The sequence below is a fragment of the Ursus americanus genome, chromosome 31 (genome assembly GCF_024610735.1).
Source record: "Ursus americanus isolate L20-20 chromosome 31, mUrsAme1.1.p, whole genome shotgun sequence".
NCBI classification, from domain to species: domain Eukaryota; kingdom Metazoa; phylum Chordata; class Mammalia; order Carnivora; family Ursidae; genus Ursus; species Ursus americanus.
In genome coordinates this window covers 11,881,797-11,899,216 of record NC_142157.1, presented here as the reverse complement: position 1 = coordinate 11,899,216, position 17,420 = coordinate 11,881,797, and the positions used below count along the sequence as shown (strand labels likewise).

General features: G+C 40.6%; 1 protein-coding gene across 13 annotated transcripts in view; it reads left to right on the top strand.

Annotated features, from left to right (window-relative positions):
* Nucleotides 1–16,887: 16,887 nt before the first annotated feature.
* Nucleotides 16,888–17,420, top strand: part of ANKRD26 (ankyrin repeat domain 26) — a 124,137-nt gene continuing 123,604 nt past the window's right edge. For all 13 annotated transcript variants that reach the window (XM_087857588.1, XM_087857589.1, XM_087857587.1 and 10 more), the window contains exon 1: nt 16,888–17,297. In XM_087857588.1, the coding sequence (XP_087713714.1) occupies nt 17,056–17,297 (242 nt within the window). In that variant the 5' untranslated portion in view covers nt 16,888–17,055. The remainder of the gene's footprint in view (nt 17,298–17,420) is intronic.

The window sequence follows — 17,420 nt, the reverse complement described above, 5'->3', positions numbered from 1 at the left end:
AGGACACAAGAGGTGAATTGGCATGTGAAAAGAAGATAGAACTTCTACTTATATTTAACCTTTTTATTAAAAAAAATAAGAAATCAAGCTTTACTAATTTAAGACTTGGATAGACATTAATGCTCTTACTCAGTCCACATGTCAAATGACCACAATACCGGTAAGTCACTTGAGGTATCCTGAGGGAAAACTAGGAGTTCCCAGGCACCAATATCGACGGTGGTTAACTGGTCCCTTCACCTACTTTCAAATTTCAGTGTACTACCATTTTTTTTTAAAGATTTTATTTATTTATTTGACAGAGATAGAGACAGCCAGCGAGAGAGGGAACACAAGCAGGGGGAGTGGGAGAGGAAGAAGCAGGCCCATAGCAGAAGAGCCTGATGTGGGGCTCGATCCCAGATCGCCGGGATCACGCCCTGAGCCGAAGGCAGACGCTCAACCGCTGTGCCACCCAGGCGCCCCTGGTGTACTACCATTTACATCTGACCATCTAAATGGATTTACAAAGTATATTATTTTAAATTGTAAAATACTTAACAATTCTTCAAAATGAGATGGTGTGTGACCTGGAAAACCTATTCACCACACAAAGATTTTCTGATTATCTCAAAGGGAACTATTCGTTTCTAAACTCAAAGACTAGTTATGCATGACCCTTAAAAAAAAAAAAAAAGATGGGATGCCTGGGTGGCTCAGTCGTTTAAGCATCTGCTTTCGGCTTCGGTCGTGATCCCAGGATGCTGGGATCGAGGGCCTCGTCTGGCTCCTTGCTGGGCGGGGAGCCTGCTTCTCTGTCTGCCTGCTGCTTCCCTGCTAGTGTTCTCTCGCTCTCTCTGTCTCTCTCTGACAAATAAATAAAAGAGTCTTTAAAAAAAAAAAAGAAAGAAAGAAAGAGAAAGAAAATGCTCCAAATTTGCTGACCTGCTCTACGATGACAAGTGGTTGTCGATATGGCCTATGAAGCAGGTATTTTCAAAAATACATATAAGCTGTTCCTTCAAAGTAAAAGCGACAGTTTAATCATCCGTGAGAAAGCCTTCTGAAGTGAGCATTTTGAAAATGCGTCTTTGATTTTCGGTATTATGTGGTTTTCATTGCCAAAAACTATAAATACTCATTTACCATATAGTTTAAAGTTTGGAATAAAATTTCCTAATCTGTTTGAAAATACTCCTCACAAAAGTGTAAGTGGACTTTTTAACCTATTCACTGAAAATACTAAAATTCCCAGCTTTCCAAATAGTTTGTAAGAACCAGCTGACATCAGGTTAGATGAAAGACTGCCAGCTCATTTTGCAAAAACCTGTACAAAACTGGTACATGGAACTGAAAAATGAATACTGTCATTTAGCAAACACGGTCAACAAATTACTTCTTCAATTTGGAATGACCTATCCTTGTGAGGCATATTTTCAACCACGACAGACATTAAAACAAAGTATAAAAATAAACTGAACTTAGAGACCTCTGAATCATTGCATTACTAAGTATTAAACTAAGATTTTAAAAAATGATGAAGCATAATTGTGAATCGGTTATTGTTCTTATTAAAGATATAATACTTATAATACATAAGCTACATTAAAATATTATTTTATCTTTATCTAACCTAAGTTTTCTAATTTATAATATATAGAATACATAAATACAAGAAAAAACTCATACTTTCTAGATTAAAAATACACATACACTATGGGTGGATACTCAGAACATTTTTACTAATAGAATACAATCAAAAACTTTCAAGGCCACTGTCCTACTCTAAATAGTGATTTTAAAAAATTCTTATAATGGAAACAAAGCAAAAGAAAACCTTTAAAACAAAAATGAATATCAATTTATTTTAATGTTTTTAATAAACTATTCTGTGAGAGGATTTTGTGTACTCAGCGCAAACAATGATAGGAAAATCAGCCCAGAATTATTTAAATGAATACTGACAACATGATCAAGTCCCTGTTGCAACGATCTGGATCACTTATAAAAACAGCCAGAATAATCCTGCAATCCAGTTCAGGATGTCGGTTCAGATCCTTTTTTACTATGCCCTTCAAAAAATACTTAGTGGCCTCCTAGTTCCTAGAAGGACCCAAGCTCATTGAGAAATTATCTTCCTCACAAACCATTCCACGCCTTCCTAAAATGCTCCTGAGGCTTTCGTCATTGGTCACATGCCACTTACCTGTTTCCAACATCAGACTCACTGTTCTGGCTTAAGATACCCTGACGGCTAAATATTCAACACACCAGAAACATTTTAAAAGTGAAAAGTTTGCCTCAATATAACTAAAATGTGTGACTTCCACTAGTATTTATGAGAAGAATGGTAAACACTGGCAAGATAAAACCCACAATAAACGTGATGAGTATCTCTGTTTCTGATGATATGGATATTCATAAAGATAGGCCCCTACACCCTACAGATATCACGTTAACTACTTCCCAAAATAAGCCAGTTTGCACAGTGATCCTTGGGGTCCATAACAGAAAAGAGGTGAACAAAGGTGAGCCAGTATAGATGAAATATACCCCAAACAAGTGATTTTTCTTTGTTTTCCCAAGCAATAAAAAGGTCAAGAGAAGCCAGTTCTTCATCTCCAACTCACATTAGTACAGGAAAGGACTGAAAGACCACTGCTAGGCCCTAGACTGAAGATGTGGTATGGAATTGTTTTAGATACTTAGAGTGACCAGCGCCAACTACAGGACCTTAGAGAAGCCCAACAAAACAGTGTGAGGAGCTCCACGGCAGCCCTGTGTGAGTCAGACTACCCACCAATGGCCTCCAGGGCCCAGCCCAGGACACCATGGTCTCCCACTTCCAATTCTAGCACCTGGCAAGGGAAGAGGGTGGAGAGAGACAGAACCTAAGTCAAAATATGCATTTTGTACATTCACTGTTTATGAATGTTATTTTTGATCATTGAGCCTCTTTTGACAACATTTTCAAATGAACCTATCTACGAGATCTATCTGGTGTTCTCTAATCTGGGCTAATAAAGGGTTGGCATTAAGTACACATATGTAGGTGCCAGGCATCAGGCTTGTTAAGTTCTGGCATTGCTGTTTAATAGCACTGTGACCTCAGGTGGGTATCTCTTTTTTTCTTTTATCTTATTTCTAGAATGGACAAGTTGAGATAATGCATGTAAAGTTTAGTACAGTGTTTGCCACATAGTAAGAGCACGATATGAGTTTGCTAATACTGTCTGTCATCAATTGAAACACTATACTTTTGATCTTTTGTACCAATGTGTAAAGTACTTTTTAAATGGAAAAAATAGAAAGTTTATACTTAAATTTATACTCTAGGAAAAGGCCAACTTCTGTTTTCTTATTGCTAGGTAAATAAGAATTTCAGTTAAATGCCTAGCTTCTTTTTAGTTTGAAGAGTAAGAATGCTGAAAATCTGGTCAACAGGTAATATACTTGTGTAATTTTTTTTTACTGTTTTTGTTGGGGGGCTAGGGCTACTTTTACCAACCAAGAAAGAAGTGCTGCGACTTACATGAAATTTTTAAAAATTGGCCTCCCCCCCTTTTTTTGCGAGCCATCTGAGCGGAGCTAAGCTGTGATTTCAGCAAGGAGGCAGAAAATTTGATGTTGCTGCTGGATTTGAGAGACAAATCTGCTTAGAAAAATATTTAATAAACAGCTTCCAAGATGTTCCCCAGTGGTGCTTGTCCCCTCCCGCTCCAAATCAGGACCACCTATCTAACCTATAAAATGCTGCGGAACGGACAGTGTGTTGACTTCTGAGGCTAGGACAAAAAGGCCATTATGATTTCTTCCTTGGTTTCTTGGACCGTGTGTTGTGAGTGATGATCACGTGGTGTGAGGATATTTAAGCGGCTTTGTAGAGAGACTCATGTGAAGAGGAACCGACTCTAGCCAACACCCAGTATCAACCTGGGAAATGTGGATTCCCCAGCCCCAGTTAGTCCTTCAAATGACTGAAACCCTAGCCAACATCTGATAACAAGCCTATGAAGGACCGTAAGCTAGAATAGTCCATGCCAGACTGCCCCAAATTCCTGATCCCTCAAAACTCAAAAATTCCTGATCCCTCAAAACTGTGTGACATAATACATGTTTGTTGTTATTTTAAGCCACTAAGTTTTATGGTAATGTGTTAAACAGCAATAGATAGCTGGTCCAGAATGACTTATGATTAGTTTTTAAATTTTGGAAAATATCAAAAAAATTTTTAAAGATTTTATTTATTTGAGAGAGAGCACGAGCGGTGGGGGGGAGGGCAGAAGGAGAGAGAGAGGGAGACGCAGACTCCCCACTGAGTAGGTAGCCCAACCACGTGGGGCTTGATCCCAGGACCCTGGGATCATGATCTGAGCCGACATCAGATGCTTAACCAACTGTGTCACTGAGGTGCCCCCACAATATCAAATTTTTAAAAAGTTGTAACCTGTAGCCCTGTGTTATCCATTTATCATTAATAAAATTAGTAATATTATCCTTTTCCTTTGTTATTTATAGTTCTATAATATTTCCATGCTAAAGGTGATCTTTTCTATTGATTTAAATTTTTGCACTCATCCGTATATCCTTAAATGCAGAAGAAAGATGAATCCCACACCCTTGGGGTCTAAAGTAGTGGTTCTCGAAAGCATATGGCACTGCTACCCCTGGGGATCAGGTTTGGTTTTAGCGATAACTGGAGAGGGCTACTCACATTTAGAGAGTCAAGGATGCTATATAGTCCTCCCTTTTTCCTGTCTCCGTACTACGTTGGGAGGAGGAAAGGAGAGAGTTCCCAGAACTCTACCATGTTCCTGGGCAAGACCTACGTCCGTCCTTTCCTCAAAACCCTCTTTCTATCTATTCAGTTGGCTTATTTGAACTGGTCTATTTGACCCTTTATTCATGTTGGTGTCAGTCACTTTAAGACTCCTAGACCGTCCCTCATTTCCTAAACTACTGCTGCTCAAAGCATAGTCCCTGTCTAGAGTAAGATAAGGAGCTTTTACCAGAATAGAAACCAATTATGTCACTAAGTATGCTCTTTAGTTCAGTTGACTGTTTTTTCCATAATAACTTTCTCAGTGAAGAAATAGTACATTGATTTACACCCTTCCTAAGTGAAGAAACACCCACAGTGCCTTCCACAGCTCACCATCCTCAGTCGTAAGCAAAATTTCCTGTATTGTTAGTTTCTTTTGAATGTTTCTGACACTTTTGGTTCTGAGACTAGTTCTTTCATGAGGACACTGCTTCCTTGTAGCTTACAGTGGTGGCTGTTTTCACTACTACAGCCCTCTTACCCCTGGGCCTAGAACTGGGGTTGGTATCATACTTATTCCTCATTGTCACTTCTAGACCTTTCTACCTTCTTCCTCTTTAAAACTCCCCAAGTTTTGAATTCATGATCAGTGCTTTTTTTTTTTAAGTTATTTTTTTATGTTTGGTTTTTTTTTTTAAGTTTGGGGTTTTTTTTTAGGTTTTATTTTATTTATTTGAGAGAGATGAAGAGAGAGAACTAGCAAGGAGGAGGGGTGGGGGAGAAGCAGGATCCCCCCAAGGCAGACTGAGCCACCCAGGTGCCCTGATTTTTTTTTTTAACAAAGGTGGATTTTTTTGTTTTGTTTTGTTTTTTTAAGAGAGGGAGAGAGTTGGGGGGAGGGGCATAGGGAGAAGGAGAGAGAGAATCCCAAGCAGGCTCCATACCCAGTGCAGAGCCTGACTCAGGGCTCCGTCTCACAACCCTGAGATCATGATCTGAGCTGAAATCAAGAGTCAGGCACTTAACTGACTCCCCAAAGGCCTCAGTTTTTTCCTGGCCAGGGGCTGTCCCTCAATTCCTCACCTTATGAGCCTTCCAACACGGGGGCTTGCTTTATCCAAGTAGTCTAGCGAGAAAGTCTCTCAACAAGACAGAACAATGTGAATGTAGTCACAGAAGTGTCATTTTGTGACCATTGCTTTATTTTGTTGGTTAGGAGCAAGTCACAGATGCTGCTCACACTCAAGGAGAGTGTGATATGGGGCTTGAGTTCCAGGCGGCAGGGGTCATTTGGGAGGAATGGGTGCATGTTAGAATCAGCATGCCACACTCTTTTTTTGTTTCTTTCTCTGACATTTCTATCCAATCTTGGTTAAAACCAACTCTTTTTACTCCGTGTATATCTGGGTTTGCTGCAAAACTGAATGTGACTGAACAAAAATATATGTATAACCATACTTAACTGGTCTTGCTTAAATTTATCACCACTGATTTGGGGGAGCTGTTAGTATCACTCTGCAGTCTTACTGCATTTCCCTGCATGACCTTCTGATAGATGTGATACCCATATTTTCTTCTAGTTTTCATAGTTGGTATTTTAAGTATTTAACTCTTTAATCCCCATGATACATGGTAGAAATCAAAAACCTCCCCCTAAAATTTTAACCAATTATTGCAGCACATTGAATTCTCTACTGTTTATCATGGATAAATATACCACTTTTATTCTAAATTCTTTTATATAGCTGAATTTGCTTTTAGATTTTCCATTCTCTTCCATTTTATCTAATGCCAATGTAACACTTTTTTAAAATCACACTTTTGGGGCGCCTGGGTGGCTCAGTCGTTAAGCGTCTGCCTTCAGCTCAGGGCATGATCCCAGGTTCCTGGGATTGAGTCCCATGTCAGGCTCCTCCGCTGGGAGACTGCTTCTTCATTTCCCACTCCCCCTGCTTGTGTTCCCTCTCTCACTGGCTGTCTCTTTCTGTCAAATAAATAAATAAATAAATAAATAAATAAATAATAAATCACACTTTTATTATGGTTTTATAATATGCCTTATTATCTGACCATCCTAGTTCCTCTTTTCTTTTTCAAATTCTACTCAGCCATTCTCCTAAGTGGTGAACCATGGCAGTATAGTAGAACACTAAATTTGATGGAATCAATTTGCTTTTTTCAAAGTGTTTTATTTTTTCAATACCCTAATATTTTGTTATTTAAAACTTAAAGCAAAGTAGCACAGATTGAGTTTTGATCTGCAAGGAGCGCTTAAAGTCAGTTGTGTTAATAACTGGTTGTTCCACAGTGAAAATTACAAATTTCTTTTTTGTAGTTCCAGAAAATAGGGCACTTGTGCATCAGAAAGTGTAATTGAGAAATTCATGTTTTCCTTAGGAAAGGTTTTGAAATGTCCCATGTTAAAAACAAAATAACAACCTTTCAAGTACTGTCTTCAGCTAATGATAACTAGTTTGTTCTGTCTTAGCCTTGGGGTAGAAGTTCATTTATTGTAACAGCAATATGGATATGAGCTGAATGAAATTCTTCTCTTACAATAAATACTAACAAAAATATCACTGTGATATAGATAACTTACTCTTCTACATCTGGGGCCCATGCTGTTATCACAATATGGAAAGCAGATCGTAAGTGGTAGTCTTCCATACAAAAAACAAATAAGCAAAAATTTTTCTAATGCAACACTGAGATAAGAATAATATAACAGTTTGTGTAATGCATGTTTATGTTTTTAACCCTTGTAATACCATTTGCTCCCTATCTGATCAAATTATTTAATTAGAATTTATAATTATTATTAATTTTTAGTTTGACCTTGGGATGCCTGGGTGGCTCAGTCGGTTATGCGTCTGCTCAGATTATGATGTCGGAGTCCTGGGATGGAGCCCTGCGTCAAGCTCCCTGCTCAGCGGGGAGTCTGCTTCTCCCTCTACCTCTGCTGCTCTCCCCTGCTTGTGCCCGCTCTGTCTCTCTCTCTGTCTCAAAAATAAATGAATAAAATCTTTAAAAAAAAATTTTTTTTTAGTTTGATCTTGTTTGCTTTGTCTAGCCCTTTCTGTACTTGTTGGGTCTTAGAATCTAGCCCAGTTTTCTTCCCTTACATGTGATATTTGGGTAATTCATTTGTAATCCCATTTCATTTGTAAAATTCTATAGTTATATAATTTTTTCATTTTTAATCTGCACCCTGTTTTTGGCCAGGACATAGTCACTGAAGTATAAATTCCATAATGGCAGGGATTTTGTTTCCTCTGTTCTCATCACCTAGAACAGTGCTTTGCACATGCATGCTCAATAAACGCTTCTTTAAAGGACGAATATAGACATGCATTTGCCATGTGACCCAGTTATTGCACTCATGGATATTTATTCCAGAGAAAATTGGTACATGAACATAGGTAGCAGTTTCATTATAGTCTTCCATCTGGAAGTAACTCTGATGTCCTTCAGCAGGCAAGTGGTTAAATAAACTAGTACTGTGGAATATTGTGCAGTGACAAAAAGGCCTGAACTATGTGTGGACATACGTGTATACAAATCAGTGCACGTAAAACTGATAAGCTGAATGTAGCGAATGAAATGGTACCAATGCGAAGTTCCTGGTTTGGATCGATCTTATACTATAGTTATGCAAGATGTTACCTTTGGAGGAAACTGGGTGAAGAGTACACAGGACCTCTCTGTATAGTTTTTTGTAACTTTCTATACATCTATAATTATTTCAGAATAAAAAGCTTATAAAAAAAGAAAAAGCCTAATTAGTGCTTAGGCACATCTTGATCATGCACAGAATTAAAGCTACAGGGTTATTATTACCAGATATTCTTTGAAAGCACTGTTTAAAAGATGTAGTAGTGTGCACGTGTTCTTTCATTAAGGAGCAGATTTCTTGTGTTTATGGTTCTTATTGTTCTTTATCTGCCTAATCCAATTTTGGGTACTTAATTTTAAAACTCTTTTCAAAGAAACAAAACATCTCACTTTTCAGAAGCTCTTAATTTCAGATAAAGCTGGTATATTTGAATAATAGTAACCTGGAGCTTTGTGAAAATGTCATAAACTATGCATTACCATCCATCAGTTTTAAAAGAAACCAATGTAAACATGAAAAAAGTAGAAAGAGAACCACCCTCTCTCACCGTAGGCATGATTACTTCTCTGTTATCTCGTATACAAAAGTACATAAATCATCTGACCAAGGATGCTAACTAGACTTAACCATTTTATCTACCTTAGAAACATGGTTCCCTACACTAAGCAGTGTGGTCTGATGATGTTGTTTTTATATTAACCCTTGTCATATGATAGGGAAGAACTTATACTAATTAAGCACAGATTCTAAAAAGTACAGTTTTCATTTTAGTTTTCTGTTGGATATTGCCAATTTTGGTAAGATCCTGCAGAGTGGTATGACCTAGATCCCTAAAAAATCTCCACGGTCATCATCATCCTAGAGCTTATATTTAGGAAAAGGATTCAGAGCAAGGATGTAATTACTTACCAAAAATACAGAAAAAGTGGAAGAGTTAGAGAAAAGAATAAGGAAACCGCATACAATCCAAATAATTATAGTTGCTGGAACTCCTGGGTGGCTCAGTCAGTTCAATGTCTGACTCTTGATCTAGGCTCAGGTCTTGATCTCAGGGTCATGAGTTTGAGCCCTGTGTTGCATTCCACACTTGGTGTGGGGCCTACTTAAAACAAAACAAAACAAAACAAAACAAAACAAAACAAAACAAAACAAAACAAAACTATAGCTGCTTCTCCCCCTCCCCCTTTTTTTGTTACCCTCTAATTGGCTTAATTAAACAACTCCTTAACTGAGGAGCATCCAGTGTAGCAAGTAGAGAGGAGTTCCTATAGCTGCCCCTTGATAGTGACTTTTCAGATTCTTATTAATCTTCATGACTAAAGTGCTATGTGTACCCTCCACACGTTTCAAAAGTCTTCGGTGTAGGAAACCTGACTTCTCATGTGGGTTTTTCAAATACGCAACCTAATGCAACTCCTTTCTTGAAGCAAATTCTTAAGAAGCATCTCACACTTTCAACAACGTAAGCAGAGCATATACATTCATGAAAGCTGCCTTTATAAAGGGGCACCTGTATCTGCATTAGTAACAACTTAGTGTGTGCTATTCAGTTGTTTCTCAGGCTGGATTTACCTGGGGGTACAAATACAAACCAAACAGGAAACAGATTTCCCCCAAACAAACAAAACCCTCTGCCGCTAGGACTCAGTGTCTTTATAATTTCCATGTTTAAGGGGCACCTGGGTGGCTCAGTCCTTAAGCATCTGCCTTCAGCTCAGGGCATGATCCCAGAGTCCTGGGATCAAGCCCTGCATCAAGCTCCCTGCTCCACTGGGAAGCCTGCTTTTCCCTCTCCCACTCCCCCTGCTTGTGTTCCCTCTCTCTCTGCCTTCTCTCTGTGCCAAATAAATAAATAAAATCTTAAAAAATAATTTCTATGTTTAATACAAGGGAGGTCCATGGACTAGTTCATGGGTAAATCACTCCCTCTTTTGCCCCAGATTGTTCTTGTCTATGGGGATAGCCTGCATGCTATATACCCAGTATCCCATGACTTGCCAAGAACTGCTCCTTAGATGTTCTTTCTATAAGGGGTGTTCTCACCCCACCCCTATTACTCTGCTTGTTCATTTCTCTTTTCTAATTCAGCCCTTTCAAATACTCAAGTAGGGAAAGAAGGGAATAACTTTTCCTCCTCCATGTTATACTCCATTAGACCACATATTATACCCTAGTGTGGTTTAGGTCATTTCTTTTTAGCGCTGAGTAATATTCCACTGTCTGAATATACCACACTTTATTTATCCACTCATCTAAACAAGCATGTACAGGTTTTTCTGTAGTCGTAAGTTTTCAGTTCCTTGGGGTAAATACCAAGGAACGTGATTGCTGGATCCTATGCTAAGAGTATGTTTAGTTTTGTAAGAGAATGCCAAACTCTCTTTCAAAGTGTGTATATCATTTTGCATTCCCACTAACAACGGATGAGAGTTCCTATTGCTCTGCGTCCTTGCTAGCATTTGATGTTGTCATTGTTCTAGATTTGGCCATTCTTATATTGCTTTGGCTATTCGAGGTCTTCAGTGGTTCCATACAAATTTTAGGATTGTTTTTTCTAGTCCTGTGAAAAATGCTGTTGGTATTTTAATAGGCATTGCATTAAATCTGCAGATTGCTTTGGGTAGTATAGACATTTTAACAATATGTGTTCTTCCCATCCATGAGCATAGAATGTCTTTCCACTTCTTTGTGTCATCTTCAATTTCTGTCCTACACTGAGTACTCCTTTCATCCAGATACCTTGGGGACACTAAAGAAAACAAGACTTAAGCTGGCCCAGAGCAGATGAGTGGTGCAGCAGGTGCAAGCTGTGCTTTAAGAAGCCCTGCTGCTTTGGTCATAGGATCCAGTAGACCCTGTGCTATTCATGGTGTCAGTGGTGGGGAAAAGTGGTACTGTGGATCTTAGTGCAAGCTCCAGTAGGAGAATCATAGTGCAGGCCCTTGGGGTTCTGATATTGATTCTCCACCAGAAGCTTGCCTGTAGAGGAGTCCTATAGTAGACAGAGATGAAGAAATGACTTGGTTTTAGTATTCCTTCTGTGCTCAGTCATTGGCTGGACACAGCCTGGTAGGCACAAGGCCTCAGTGTGAGCACTATGGTGGATATGAAAATGTAGCAGCTGGCTGCATTCTGGGCTATAGCTCAACTGTGTTCTCATGTTAGGTCCTTAAAAAAAAAGATTTTATTTATTTGTCAGAAAGAGTGAGAACACACAAGCAGGGGGAGTGGCAGGCAGAGGGAGAAGCAGGCTCCCCACTGAGCAAGGACCCTGACGTGGGACTCGATCCCAGGACCCTGGGATCATGACCGGAGCAGAAGGCAGACACTTAACCAACTGAGCCACCTATGCATTCCCATGTTAGGTCCTCTTGAAGACAAATCTGAACAGTGCAACTCCATGGCCTCTATATTAGTCTGGATCCAATTAGAAGACAGGAATAATATAGTATTTTTTTTTAAAGATTTTATTTATTTATTTGACAGAGAGGCAGCAAGAGAGGGAACACAAGCAGGGGGAGTGGGAGAGGGAGAAGCAGGCTTCCTGCTGAGCAGGGAGCCCAATGTGCGGCTGGATCCCAGAACGCTGGGATCATGACCCGAGCCGAAGGCAGACGCTTAACGACTGAGCCACCCAGGCGCCCCAAGAAGTGACATAGTATTTTAAACAGTGGAAGTTTAATATAAAGAATTACTAAACTATGACAAGAAAGTAATTAAATGATGGAAAGAGAATTCTGAAGGGTACCCTAGGGCTGAAAGAGAGCACCCCAAAAGGGCTAACTTGGGCAGGAGGTTCAAAGTTGTTGAAGAAGGTGTGATTGCAGCACAGTGAATGGCAGAGAAGTTGGAGTCCTGTGTGTCTGACTTCCTCTGTGTATCCAATTGCCAAGCTCAACTCATTTGTGCCATAGCAGATTGTTGCTGTTTATCTGGAGATTGAGCCCTGGCCCTGGCCCATGTTCTGGTGTGCTGCTGCTCTTCTTGTTCCTTCCGCACCAACATCAGAAGTACTCTGCCCTAGCTGCGTACAGCCAGAGCACGCAGTCCCGCCCCCAGCCAGTGACCCTTCGAAAATGGATACCATGCCCCTAACAAATGCTCTTGACACGCGATTCTCTCTGTGCACCCAGTGCTCAGCCTTAACTCTGCTCTATCCTTAAGATGTGTGTTGCATCTTGCTGCACGTGGATATGATACACTGGAGGCCTAGCACTGCTGTGCTGGTAGGGGGGCTCGTTGTGCCCTGACACTCTCTATACATCCATTTGTCAGACAGGCTTCCCTGCACTCCTGAAGGACATTTCCTGCTTGCATGATGACTAGCATGGACCAGCTTTGGCCTGGACAGCTCAGTGGACTGCGACCACACCTCCTTCAATGAGTTCTGAATCCCAGCCTTGGGAGTCACCCATTTGGGTAATCTTTCTTGGGTAATCTTACACCCTAGGGCATTTGGATTTCTCTTTTCACCTTTATAGTTGATATACTGTTATAGTTAAGAATCTTTTGAAAAGACTTTATTTATTTATTTGTCAGAGAGAGAGAGAGGCAGAGAGGCAGGCAGAGGGAGATGCAGGCTCCCCACTGAGCAGGGAGCCCAACAAGAGACTCGATCCCAGGACTCTGGGATCATGACCTGAGCCAAAGGCAGTCACTTAACCAACTGAGTCCCCCAGGCATCCCAATAATTTTTCAAATTAAACTTTCCCTGTTCAAATTACTAAGTGGTTTCTCTCCTGATTGGACCTTCACTGATACAATATATCCCTTCTTTCTGGAATGTGCTTCCCCCCCTCACTGGCAAACTCCTATTCATTCTTTAGGTTTTAGCTTTGATACTGCTTCTTCCTGTGCATTACTCCCTGACTCACTACCCTTACCTTCACATGATTCCATAGGCCCTTTTGTGCTCACCCTAAATGTGGCATGAAATATAAAACTCACCTCACTCCGTGCACACCAGAATGTCATGTCTGTTGTTTCCTCATTGACTCTCACAATTCCAGAATAAAGGTTTTCAGTACATGTTTCTGTTTGAACTTTATGGTCCCCTCTATATGGTTCTTTGGGGTCAGAGATCTCCAGTAGACACTGGCAGATCATCCTCCACACACTTGAAGCCTCATATTCTAATCATGGTTTAATTACAATGTAGTTTTAGTTTTCCTCAGTAGATACAGTGGAGTGCAAGGGAAGACATGTCCAAAAGAATGAATGAACCAGTTATGGAAAAGTGTTTGATGAATGTCTTGGTAACTCTTAAGAGGAGAAAACGTTTGTGACAACCCTGAACTGGAATTGGAAAACCTGAGCTAAGGGATTTGTTAAGGCATTCATATCTCAGTTGTTTTTCATCATAAAACAGATATTACTCTAACACATTATTAATTCCATTAGTATAACTATCAAATGAGTATGCAGCAAAACTGAACCAGGTCATCTTTGAGCTTTAGATGGGGAAAGGAGTTCTAATCAAGAACTTTCTAGAGAATGTCTGTTCTAGATCTGATGTTAGTTTTCACAGAAGTCTGGGAGTTAGAAATCTTAGGTTTCAGTTGATTGTGAGAAACTCTTTGGGGATCCACATAGCATCTGACCAAGGAACACAGAAGCTCAGAATTGGCCTACCATATACTCTTTGAGTATCTCTGATCTATAGAAAAACACTAGAGTCCCCCAAATTCTACAACTTACCTAGAGTCCTGGTGTGTGGTTCCTATCTCCTTATAGCCTGGTGATGTCTTTGACCCTCATTCCAGGTTACATTAGGAAATGTCAGAGTCTTCTGTTCAAATGTCACTACAGAGAGCCTTTACTGGTCTCATAAGTCACCCTGGGGAATTCTGAGGAGACAAATAAAAGACAAAAGATAATTTTCTAGCTGGCACCTGTAGGAGACAAATACTTGTTGATCATAGTGGGAACCACTGACATACACCAAAACCGTTTTGTCTAGCTAAGCCGGATAGGCCTGAGAAATGGTTTGTTGTTGTTTCTGTTTCTTTGTTGTTGTTCATTGCTCTTTCACTAGTGAAGACACCCATTCTGGAACTAGTTACCTCCTCAGCAGGGACCCTCGTGCTCTCCAGAGCTCTGTATGTCATTCCAGCAGCAATTTCGGCTGAAGATGAAGACCCTTGGTTTCTGAGTTGCTAATTCCAAACAACTTCTTGTCAATCATTCAACCCACAGACAGAAAATGACATTAAATTGCCTCTGAAGAATAAGTGCCTAAATTTATATCCGTGTATTTTCCTTGCCATAAAAATAGACACCAAACTTTGAAATTTTGCTGGCATATCTTGTGCAACAGTGGTTTCTGTTAGTTTTTATTTTGGTTAATTTTTTTTTAAAGTAAGCTCCATGACCAATGTGAGGCTTAAACTCAACCCCAAGATCAAGAGTCGCATGCTCTACCAACTGAGCCACCCAAGGGCTCTTACTTTGGTTAATTCTTAAAATCATTAACCAATGTAATAGGAATCTGTTGAGTTTTGGGTTAGCTGGTTTTATATTAGCTGTTGTCATGGGTCTGCTCCTGTTCCTGTCTGTCTGCTGCACCCACAATATCAGGTACAGTTCAGTTGTAATTACTGGATCAAGTACCACATTAAAAGGCATTTCTGTAGACACTCAGTATACAGCCTATATGTATATATATGCCACACAGCCCATCTTGTTTGCATTTTACTTGTTTTTTTTTTCACTGCATTATACCATTCTTCAATATTAAATCTTTCTTGTGAAATCTTTACCAACCAATTTGTGCCTTCCCTAAGCACCTGCCAGAAACTGACAACTTCTGTTAACAAAACTGTAGTTTAAAAAGTTCTTCACTCTGTTGCCAAATAAATACACCGGTATCAAAACAATAACCATTTACAAATTATAATGGAAAAACATACCATCACACTAGAAAAATGAAAAAGCCCATATATAAATATATCAAGAACAATGCAAAAAGAAGAAGTATGCAGGATTTATATACAGAAAAAGACTACCAGAATCTAATGAGACTTAAATTGAAAGACATAGCATGTATCTAGGTACAACAATTCAAGATTGATTCTGCTAAAATTAATTCTCTTAACCTAAATACAGACAAATTCTCAATGTGAATTCTTTTTAATTTGGCATAGTGATTAAAAATTCATCTCAAATAATGTAGAGGTAAATACTGCCAAGAGAATACTCAAAGAGAAGATTAGGAACGGGAACTCTAGATCTGTAATGGATATTAAAACATATTTTATAAGGAAGTTAAAATAGTAGAGTACAGACACAAGAAGAAGACTACCAGTCAATTGAACAGAACACAAAACCCAGAAACAGAGAAAACCATACCTGAGAATTTAATGACGGTGAAGTGGAATTTTAAATTCGGTGAGAAAAGATGGATTAGTTATGACAAGCAAATAACTATTTTTTAGAAAGTTCTTAAAAGTTGGAGCACCTGGGTTAGGTATCTGACTCTTCATTTCAGCTCAGGTTATGATGTCAGGGTCCTGAGATCAATTCCCGCCCTCCCCAGCCCCCCCAACCTCCCCCCCAGCCCCCTACCTCCACGCTTGAGGTGGCGCCTGCTTAAGACTCTCCTCCTCTCTCCCTCTCCCACTCCCGCTGCCCCTCTCCCCTATTATCTCCCCCCATTCTCTCTCAAAACAAAACAAAACAAAACAAAACAAAACAACTTACACGTTGCACCATTCTCCAAAATAAATCTTGGACTGATTAAAGATGTAATTGGGAAATAGCAGCAAAAAATAAAATTAAAGAAAATGTAAATGTAAGCCTGGGCCAAATAGGAGGATTAAGAGGCATGCAGAAATGCGTTTTCATTTCACCTGGAGAATGTGCATAGTTTTCCCCTCATAAGTTTGCACTTGATGATACATATTGCTGAAGTCTCTGACCATGAAAACAGATTTCTTTCTTTCCTTCTTTTTTTTAACTTTTTTTTTTTTTTTTGACAGAGAGAGACAGAGAGAGTCCAAGCAGGAGGAGCATCAGGCAGAGGGAAAGGGAGAAGCATGACCCCGCTGCACCGCGAGCCCGACGCGGCCTTGATTCCAGGACCCCGGGTTCATGCCCGGGGAAGGCAGATGCCCAACCAACTGAGCCACCCAGGAGCCCCTGGAAACGCCTATTGCTGCATCTACTCAACTCCATGGAGACTGGCTGGCGCCCAGAGGGGTATGGAAGAGGAGTAAACTAAGGGAGAGTTTGTTTTAGGAAGTTTTCTGGAGGACGAGGCATTCAGCATCCTGAAGATTCATGCACTCTAGCCCCAGTAGTTTACAGACTGCTTTTCCACACCGGCGAGTCTAACTTCCGGAAATGTGCAGAAACGCTCAGCCAACTCCCACCAGCGTTTGAAGGGAACCCAGCCCGGCTCCCAGGCAATCGCTGAGATTTGAGAGGCTTGGGCCTCGCACATGCGCTTTGGGCACCGTTGGTCGCCAGTCCTCTGTGCGCTCGCGCAGCGACGCCCACCTCTGAAGTGCGCAAGCGCATTTGTGTTTAGCGTCATTGCCTGGTTACAGTTATTCTGCGCTCAAAGATTCCAAACCCCGGAGCTTTGCTACTGTGATGTAGTGGTGAGGTCAGTTTACCTTATCTCTAGCACTAGTGTTGGGCTCTAGAGGCAGCGAAAAGCCCAGCGGAAGGTGAAGTGTTTGTAAAGCTTCTGGGCTTTGCAATGAAGAAGTATTTTAGCTTCAGGGGTAAGTCGTCCGTGCCCATTACCAGCTCGCTGAGGGATGGCTTCGGCCTCCGGCGTGATAAGAGAACTGTGGCCCGCAACTCCCAGCAGGGGTACAACATCCGAGACAAAGATCTCAAAAAGATCCACAGAGCTGCCTGCCTGGGCGACGTAGCCAAAATGCATCATATTCTGGTGCTCAGGAAAAACGGCATAAACGATCGAGATAAAATGCACAGGTAATAGGGATTTGGAGGCCGGCGGCCTGAGACTGCGGGGAGGAGGTGGGGCGGACCGCGAGAAGCGCGCACTTTCCGGGGCCCAGCCTGTGGAGCCGAGCCCTCCTGTCACCGAGGGCGCTT